The sequence below is a fragment of the Poecilia formosa genome, unplaced genomic scaffold (genome assembly GCF_000485575.1).
Source record: "Poecilia formosa unplaced genomic scaffold, Poecilia_formosa-5.1.2 Scaffold131, whole genome shotgun sequence".
Classification (NCBI taxonomy): Eukaryota; Metazoa; Chordata; class Actinopteri; order Cyprinodontiformes; family Poeciliidae; genus Poecilia; species Poecilia formosa.
The window spans coordinates 819,145-829,259 of record NW_006800070.1 but is presented as its reverse complement, the minus strand read 5'-3'; the positions used below and the strand labels follow the sequence as shown (position 1 = coordinate 829,259).

The 10,115-nt window shown below is 40.0% G+C and overlaps 1 protein-coding gene across 1 annotated transcript in view; it reads right to left on the bottom strand.

Annotated features, from left to right (window-relative positions):
* LOC103144735 (cyclin-dependent kinase-like 1) overlaps nt 1–5,919 on the bottom strand; it is an 8,706-nt gene extending 2,787 nt beyond the window's left edge. Inside the window, exons 1-5 of the mRNA XM_007561860.2 lie at nt 5,689–5,919; nt 4,741–4,982; nt 3,826–3,947; nt 790–862; nt 308–398 (exon numbers count right to left, since the gene is read on the bottom strand). Of these exons, the coding sequence (XP_007561922.1) occupies nt 308–398; nt 790–862; nt 3,826–3,947; nt 4,741–4,908 (454 nt within the window). The 5' untranslated portion in view covers nt 4,909–4,982; nt 5,689–5,919. The remainder of the gene's footprint in view (nt 1–307; nt 399–789; nt 863–3,825; nt 3,948–4,740; nt 4,983–5,688) is intronic.
* Between the last annotated feature and the right edge of the window lie 4,196 nt (nt 5,920–10,115).

Sequence of the window (10,115 nt, the reverse complement as noted above, 5' to 3'; positions counted from 1 at the left end):
AAAGATTTCAAATACGAACCCTGCATGTAAATACTATTTTTGTAAAAAAAAAAAAAAAAAAAAAAAAAAAAAAAAAAAAAAAAAAAAAAAAAAAAGAAAAAAAACAAAAAAAAAGGAAAAGAAATCTAAGTTAAGAATAAGTGAACATCACTTCTACCACAGGAAGAAATATCTCTCCTACTTGACTGTCTACTGTCGTTGTTGCAGATCGACATAAAAGTTTGTTGAACCACCACTAAGTGGCAGCAACAACAATTTACCAGCTGTGGCTAAAAATAAAATGAAATAAAATAAAATAAAAACTCACTGAGAATCCTGGCAAAGCCGAAGTCACAGAGTTTGATGACTTGGTGTTTGGTGATGAGGATGTTCTCCGGCTTCACGTCTCTGTGAATACACTGCAACGACGCAAACAGCAGCGGCGTCACTACACGATCTTTAAAAAAAAAACACAAAACTGCTTCCAGTTGTAATTCTGATTTACAACCTAAAGATACACCGCAGGGAATAAAGGAGCTGGGAGAGAGAAATGTCTGAGGTGCTTTCTGGGCTTTATGGGCCCCCGCCATGACGGGGGCCCACGCAGCGCTCGTTGTGTCTAGGCAATCCGTTTAACTGCTGCTCAGCCAAGGGGAAGGAATCCTGGCTTTAAAAAAAGGAGCCATAAAGCAGAGGAGCAGAGGCGGGGAGGAGAGGACAGAGGAATTTGGAAAAACAAGCCGAGGGAAAAAAAAAAAAGCTTTGACAGGCCGGAGGACGAGCTGAAGAAAACACGGAGCGCTCACTCACGTTCTGCTTGTGGCAGAAGTTGACGGCTTGGAGAGTCTGCCAGGTTATGCTCTTGACCAGGTGCTCCGGGATGCTGTGGAGAATCAACACGGAAACGAACGTCAGATCAGCCCTCTTGACGAGATGTTCACGTTTTCCAGAAAGTGTGCATCCTGAGAGATCGGACTTCTACAGCTGCTAGGAAACTAATTATTAAAATCAAATGGGAACATGTGGTAAATGAAGCCCTGCATGAACCTTTTCACATTTTGTCACGTTACAATCACCAGCCTGAGTGTTTCCAAAAAATAAAAATAAATGGCAACATATAAAAAGTGAAAAAATGGCAAAAAAAAAAGAAGTCTGAAAAGTGTGGCATACATTTGAATTCAATCTCCTTCAGTCAGTGGTCTGTAGAATCACCTTCGGGTGCAACTTCAGCTGTAGGTTTTTTAGGGTACATCTTTAAGCCTCGCAGAAATTCTTTGCTGGATTCAGCTCTGGACTTTGACTGAGCCATTCTGACACATAAACAGGTTTTCTAAGTTCAGGACTGACCTGCATTTAGTGACATCCCTCTTTACTAACTGCAACTGGCTTCTCAATTCCTGCTGAAGAACATGAAATCATTTCAGCACGACGGTGCCACCACAGTGTCTGATCACGGGGACGGTGTGTGTTAGCGTTTTTGTTTTTGGCTCATCTTGTGTTTTGTGGAGCAAGAAAGTCCAATTCAAAATAGAGGAGCGTTGTTGTCATTACGCTTCAAGTGTTGGGAAAATCCAACTCTGCTGGGACGGCTTTCTGTTATTTCCTTTGTGTTTTTCAGAAATATTGTTTAAACAAGAACATCTGCAATTTTATTTCAAAATATGCAGCTTAGTCAAAATACACATTTTCGTTCTTCTGGACAAGCTGTTAAAAATAGACGTGGTAACAATTTATTTGTAGGGGTCTGCATAAGACTGACATAAGACCTGTTATGAACATGAAGGAGTCTTTATGAATGTTTATGACTGTTGTCATGAAGCGTCATTCGGTAAACAATGAGACTTTTAATGCAAATCTTAGTGCATTAAAAGTCTGCGGTCTCCCTCTGTTTTCCCCCCTCCAGTGAACAACGGATCTCCTGTTTCCACAGAGGGCCCTGATGCTCAGCGCCGAGCCTTTGTTGGCTCAGGAGTCGCCATCGATCACCGTTGCCGTGGAAATGGCTAATTCGAGCCTTCGGGTGTGTCGATCAATTATATTCTCTGCCCCTCCTCTCTCTCTCTCTCTCTCTCTCTCTCTCTCTCTCCATCTCGTCGTCTCGTGTTTTGTGTAAATGGGTGGCAGCAGAGGGGAGGAAGGAGGCGGCCCGGACGCTCCCTGCTAATAGGAGACGCTAAACGAGCATCGATGTCAGCATGCCGGGGAGGACCGGGCCCGTCTCCGTGGAGACGGGAGCGCCGCTCATCAAAACAGGGCAGGGTGGACGCTGACATATTATTAGTGATAGAAACCACAAAGTTTGCAGATAACTTTGTTTTAGTTTCATTTTTGGTGTCGAGTTGCGACTCATTGCATTTACATCCAGTTCAGGACTGCATGGCAACGAACACGTGAACTTTGAACTCCTGCAGTTTCCTTTTCTATGCCTTGACCAGGAGTTCAGTCGCCTGTCTTGGTGTGATCTCTCTCTAAATAATAATTTCAAAATAAAGTCCTGCAGCGGAAACAATTATAAATTAAATTCTCTATGATGCGAAGATGAATCTGAATGTACCACCTGGACAACTTTTCCTTCTATATTACTATTGATTAATAATTTTCAAAAAAATGTATAACTGTTTACACACTGAAAGATAAAACATGTGATCCAACTTAAATATATTGAGTTAATTAAATTATCAATTAAGTTTATTCAAGTAAATTTTTTAAGCTTCATTCAGTTACTTGGTAAAAATTATCACTTTTTTTTGTTAAAGTTGAAGCTTCATTCTCCTTCATCAGAGTAGACCAATTTTTTAAAAAAATCTTATAAGAATTGTTATTATTTTGACAATAATAACTTCACAGTTAGTGAAGTTTGAAACTCTAAAAAGCTGTGCGTATTGTCAGGATTGTCAATTTTACAATTTTTCATCACTGTTTCTTTCATAAGCGCATCAATACAAATCAAAAAATAAGAAAATATGATCAAATGTCATAGAAATCACACCACTTTATGTAACTGGTGTCCCGAAGAAGGCTGCTTTATTTATTTTAAGAACAGTGCTGCCTTAAAAAAAAGTTGTAAATATTTTTTTAATATATGTCACTTTTATGATCACCACATTAATATCAAAAATCCACAAAGTCTTAGAAATTGCTACTCCCAAATACTCTTCAGGTGATTTGACTGAGCTGTTTTAGGTAACACTTTATTTGAAGGGGTGTGCATAAGACTGACATAACACCTGTCATGAACATAAAGAAGTCTTTATGAATGTTTATGACATGATTTTGTAAATTGATAATTTAATGCAAAGTTGGCACTTTTAATGGACTTTCAATGCAACTTTTAGAGCAACTTTGCATTAAAAGTGTCATTATTTACCGAATGACACTTCATGAAAACTGTCATAAACATTCATAAAGACTTCTTTATGTTCATGACAGATGTTATGTCATGTTTATGACAGTGTCATGTCAGTCTTATGCACACCCCTTCAAATAAAGAGTTACCCCATTTGGTAATAAGAATAATTTCAAAACAGAAAAACTATGTAGACATGCAAAGACAAAACCCAAACGACTGGCAGCTGTGATGGGGGGTTTCTACTGAGGGATGCTGAATTTTTAATAATCCAACAATTCTGTCATTTGCATTTGTGAAACTAAATACTGAAACCCATTTACCACAAATTTGTGGTTCTCTGTGTTGCTTTAGGACATAAAATACAGAGAAGTTTAAGATTGCAGAGAGATAAATGTTAAAAGGGGGACGAACGAACACTTTCCCAGAGCACGGCATGAAATCAGTCAAATGAACAAACCACAGTGAACTCATGAACTTTGATGAGGAGACACACCCACCCGGTCGGGTGGCGGTCCAGCTCGTTGAGGACGGTGTGGTCGCAGTACTCGAACACCAGGTGAAGCTTCCGCTTTCGTCTGAACACTTCGATCAGATTCACCAGGTTGTTGTGCTTCAGTTGCTGAACAGACAGAGCACAGGACACCGACGTTTCAATCAGGAGAAAACTGGACGCCCCGGCTGACAGCGGCGTCTGCGCTCATCCGACAGCAAACGGGAGTGCATAAACATGCCGTTGCCCCTGACAACCTGCCCTATTTATGAGATCCTGGTGTCCGGGGGACCACCAAAGCCCCCCCACCCACCACCCACCCTCCGCATGACTAATTAAAACGCTGATGAATGCACAAACCTGTCTTTTGTTCGCTACAAAGCAGACATGATTTTTTTTACGATAGAGTTCAGTTTGTATTGTTGAGGGACTTGGATTAATTTTGACTCCATAAAAATAATATTTATCAGGTAAATTAAAGCTAGATCTGTTGCAATGAGCAATAAATCAATTCATGGCATGATCGATTAAAACAAACTAAATAACTTCCTTTTACACGATTAATCGTTTCTGCTCTCTCTCTAACAAAAACCTCAGTCTGCTGCTTTGGTCTCAACAAGCCTTTATTTTGAAGGACAAGTTTGCTTACAGAGACTTCATAATTCATTTTATGTGTTGTTTTGTTGATTTATTTTGGATATTTAAAAAATATCAGTGAGAAATTAAAGGTTTATTGGCCTTTGAGAATGTGCGTTATTACGCCATTACAAGTATATTACTCGAAAATCGTCTCAAAACAACAATATTATTTTTTACCGCAATAATTTCTGGGACAATTTATCATCCAGCGAAATTAGTTAACCTTTTTTACTTATTTATTTTTTGCCGTATTCAGGTCGCTTGTGATGCAGACTGTTTTCACCTTGAGCATCCTGATCTCCCTCAGCGCGATCTTTTTGATGATGGGGTCGTCCTCAGACTCCACGAACTTCTTGATGGCGACGATCTGCCCGGTGTCCCTGTTTCTGCACTTGAAGACGACGCCGTACGACCCCTCGCCGATCTTCCCCATCTTCTCGTACTTCTCCATCCTCGGCCGAAGTTAGGCAAACACACACGCACACACACACTTTGCATGCAGGGAGGCGGGAGCTCCCTCTGCAGCTGGAAAACAAGAGGGAGAGGTTTGGCACTCGGAGGGAAAACAGAGAGCGAGAGTGAGAGTAACCTGAGAACACCGGCTGCTTTTGTAGCATTAAAGCACAATCACCAAACAGAACTAAGTTTTTTACTTTTATGAACACTTTTGCATCTCTGCATCACACACACACACACACAGGTTAACATGCAAAACGGAGCTGATTGTACAAAATAAATAAATAATTTTTTTTTTTTAGATCCATCACTGAGCAAAAAGCTCGGCTGCCTGTTACCTAACAGCGTGTTAAGGCTTCTCTGTAGAGACCTAAATGCTCAAGATAACCTTTTAAACTCCCGGTGAAAGATAGAGATCCGGAGAACATTATACCGTTTCTCCTAACAGTTGGATTGCATAAGGAAACATTTGCAATGCAAAGTGTGTCGGGTTATTTCCCTTGGGGGTGCAGAGAAAGAAACCAGAGTGAAGCAGCAATCAAAACAATGCACTTCAAATAAGAAAATAGGGCGGCTTAAAAAAAAAGGAAAAAAAAGGTGCAAATATCTACTTTTTTTTTGTATATTTGTAAAAAAAAAAAAAAAAAGCGATTTCATATAGGATGGGAAAGTATAACCACACAGAATATTAGGGAAAAAATGCATTAATTTCTGTGGCAATATCAACAGGAAATGTTTACTCCCCCCCACCCCGCCAAATTAAAGCAACACTTACCGGTTTGCAGATGTTTATTCAGGTTCCTCTGCTTCCCCCCGTAAGCAGCCTGGTGGACGGACAACCGCAGATCAACTATCCCACAGCTGCCACAGGGGGATGTATTTAAGGCCGCAAGTCAGAAATAATTTACTCCTCTTCCAGTCGAGCTTTTCAAAATAAAACACCATCCCCCACGTGTTTCTCTGGAGCGCTGAGCTCGATAAGCAGCAGCAGGTGATGAATGACGGGGCTGGGCTCCCTGAAGCTTTGTTTGTCATAAACCATCTGGGGAATGTTAAAACAATGAACTAGATGTTCATTTTGTTTTTAGTGGAAAGCTAATTCAGGAGGTGAATTAGCTTTAAACAGGAGGTGACGCAACAATGTAACATTTTGTATCTGAACCTTGTTAATACGCATTGATTGGAGCTTGGCAATGCTTTGTCAAAAAGAGACAGCCTTTTTATTTAAAAAAAAAATTACATAGAAAAAAATATTTTACTCCATACTGATCATTTGATTTTCAAAGACGATAAAAGAGTGACCCCCCCCCGACCCCACTGAGGGACAAGGGTGTTCAGAAAATGGATGGATGGATGGATGGATAAAAGAGTGAGAGGTTAACGTGTAACCTCTGACTTACTCGTCCAAAAAAAGCCCCAAAAAACATTTAATTACATGTTGTAAAAAACCTTAAAAAAGAGAAAAAACATGTATCACTCTCTGAACTACAGTTTGCAAGCCTACAGAGTGTTAAGCTGCTAATTCCAGGTTTAAATTGTTCAGACAGCCACACCGACCTGCCATCATCAATATACGTATAAATACAAATACATTTATATTACCTGAATGACTTCGAGCTTCGCGTTGCGCTCCAGAAAAACTACAAATATCGAGACCAATATGAACGGCTCAATAAACGTAAAAACAGCCACGAATGAACGCGTCCGTAAAGTTGGGCAAGTAAACGCCATTATAATCATTAATATTAAGACAAACGTCACAAATCTGTGGATTCATCCGAGTTGTGGAGCCGCAGAAGGATTGATGTGCGCTGCGCTCTGACAGCAAACACAGGGCCGTAACGCAGAACCTGGAGGCTGGGGCACGGAGGGGGGTAAAAGACATTTTAACGAAAAGTAAATAACCTTTGAGCATGCATTGAATATATTTTTCATTAAGGCCACATTTCTGTATTAAAGGTTGGCTGCCATCCAGTGGGAGCATGCTCCTCCTGTCTGTAATATTTTACTTTGTATGCCCTGTATCTTATTTTTCTTTGTGTTTTTTTTAAATCTCTTCACTATGGACATTTTATGTCTGGAGTAAAGATGAAGAAAGAAAGAAGAAAGTATATTCTATATAGTATATATGTATGTATTTTCACTTTCTTTGAAGACCTAAACTTCATCTTAATGTGAACACTTATTTAAAAAAAAATACACTGAATGAAAGAGCTAGAAAAGGTCAACTCTGCGTTCCTGCCTGGTTAACAAGCTGGCGCCTCTCCTGCTGCTCAGCTTTTATTCTGAAGGTGCCATCAGCCGACTTCTGGTTCACTCTCACCAGTGACTACTTTTGACACATTTATGGCTCTTCAAGCTAAGTTGCTGTGGCAACAGAGGACTCCACCTACTGAGACAGGGGAATAAAAAAACTTTTCCACACCTGAGATCATCACATTCATTAATATATTTCACTCCAAGTAACAAAAACTCCCAATTACAGTATATTAATTTAGTGATGGTCAGAGTTTTCATGTTTACTTCTAAGGTGAGGAGTGACATCATCCATCTGGTGACGGACAGGAAAACGCATCACACTGGGACCAATTAGTCAGAGAAGAGACGACCTAGAAAAGGGGAAATGATGTAAACAAATACTCACTTGTTTTCTCTCTTCCCAGAGGAATCTCCAGCGTTTCCACTCCTCCGATCTCCCGTCACAATAAGAAAACCAACAACTGGCTTTACCATGTTAAAAGCTTTTTTTTATTACAAAAAGTACATATTAAACATTTTGCGAAGGGAATGCAGAGATGTTAATAAAACCAAGCACTGTCCCTCAGTTTGTCATTTTGTTTTAAATAAAAAAATGTACAAAAGTGCTTAAATGGTGCAAGTAAAGAGAAGTAAAAGGTCTATAAAAGAAGAGAGTGAAGGAAAAAAAAACATGTACATTTTATCCAAGTTCTAAAAATGCAGCAGAGCAGGAGATGCAACTACATTACACATCAGATAAAAAGTAACCCACAGCTAATCAGGAACTGATCACTAGGTAGTTAATCCTGATCCGGCATAAAACTCCAACAGTCCGGAAACCCGACATTCCCAATGAGTGAAGATGAGGTTAATAAATATTGCTTAAATAACCCACAAGGCTCCAGGGTTTCTATAAAAGTGATCCGTTAGCTCTGACTGTAAAATCTCCTCCTGAGCCTCCTGGTGTCTGTCACTAGCTATGATTATGTGTGACAAGTTAAAAAGACAAAATAAAAATGATTTCATCTCCCACTGTTTCTAATACAATCGCAACGTGTGTGAATTTTTAAATGGCACTTCCGTCAGTAAAACCTTCAGACAGCTTGTTCACACTGCTAGAGGAAACTGTCGGGTACGGTAAAGTTCGGTTTACGTCTTTCCAGCTCGGAGCGGTTTTCCCACGATGTTTGCGTTGAGACGTGCTTTACGGTGAACGTCCCTGATGGTGTTAAGGCTACGCATGAATCCACACTGAAGAGGCTCCTCTTGCACTGACCAGCGGTTTATTGTCAACAAAATCTCCCCGGTTGTTCTCCGTTTCCCTTTGAAAAGGTCCAAATCTCCCAAAAACTGTGGAACGTTATTCGCTTTTTTCTAAGATTGACCCTTTGTCCAGTCGGGGGGGAATCAGTAACTGTTCTCGTGACCTGCTAAAATGTAAAGGTTGCTCAGAGCCGACGGGTTGTCGGTCGGCCGGCTCTCCAGAACCACCACCCTGATGGAGACACAGGCAGAGAGAAATGGAGAAGAAAGTGTTAAAGCTAACTATGAACATTTCATCTAAGTGCAGCTACAACAATCAGTGGAACAAAAACCAACCAGTTTAACCAAACAAAACACACTGATCTGTTCAGCATGCTAAAACTGTTGCAGGCTAATTTTTCTACTCCTATGATTAGCCTGTTTAGCATAGCGCAGCTTAGCAGTGTATGACTATTTTGAGCGCCGTAATGCTAACGCTATTCAACTTAAATTGAAAAATATCGAAACTTTATATGCTACAAATTGCAAAGAATTTCTCTCCTTTATGAAGAGTTTTTTGTGCAGTAGTCTGAGACTACTTTTATTTCATTATTATTAAACATCAAATACATCAACCTACTAGTGGGACTAGCATGGAAATTAGCCACTTGGTTATAATCTCATGTATTTTCATGTAAATGTTCATCAATACATAATGTCCCTCTTTAAAACAGTGAACATGATAAAAGACAAAACTATATTTTAAATGGTGTTATGTTAGTTTTGAAGGTAAGGTAATTTTATTTCTATAGCATTTTCAGCAAAGGAAAAACAAAACAAAGCAAAAGAAGAAAAAAATAGATTTGACAACTATACCTGCATGTCAAAGCTATATATAAGAAATCAATATGAAAATTCTGATCAATGCATCTCTGCTAATATGAACCGCCTTGATTGATCTTAATGTTTGCTAACCTGCAGTAGTTGTAATATAATTTGACTTAAAACAATTTAGTGACTAGATAGTTTCATCTCGTTTCCTCTCTTGTCCCTCAAGCTTCCACTCTGCAACAGGAAGGACACAAATGTTGTGTTTCCATCCTCCTGAGACGAGCAGCTGGCCAATCAACTAAGGGAAACACTAGAAACTAATCTGTCCAAAACATCTCAAATCACCAAATATCAAAATTCTCTTTACTTTACAAAATAAACAAACCTACAAACAAGGTGCAAAAATTATAGACAGACGAAAAAAAAAAAAAGCCTTCTGATAATCAAAGTGCTCTGCCAGCTTGACACTAGACATGTAGGACGTGGCGAGTGTATCACTCTGTCAGTGTACAGACAACAGTCATGCATGTTAAGCAACAGTATGATGTCAGATCAGGATGGGGGTCACTGCGCCGTCAGATACAATCTGTCTCGTGGTGACAGGAGAGCAGCTTACTGCAGCCTATACTGTCCGTTCCATTAGATGAAATTACAGAGCCGTGGAGACACAGAAACCAGGCTGGCAGTGCCCATGCGTCGGTGAATAAAACATGGGGGGTTGGGCAGCGGACGGAAGACTTGCTCTGGTGCCACGGGCTTCGTTAGGCGCCAGCCGCAACCCCACGCCACTCCTTAGAGATCCACCTTCACCCAGTGCGATGGGGTGGAAACTAAATCATCTTGCTTAACTTCTAAGGTTCAGAACGTCTTTCACAAAAGTGACTTTGTTGC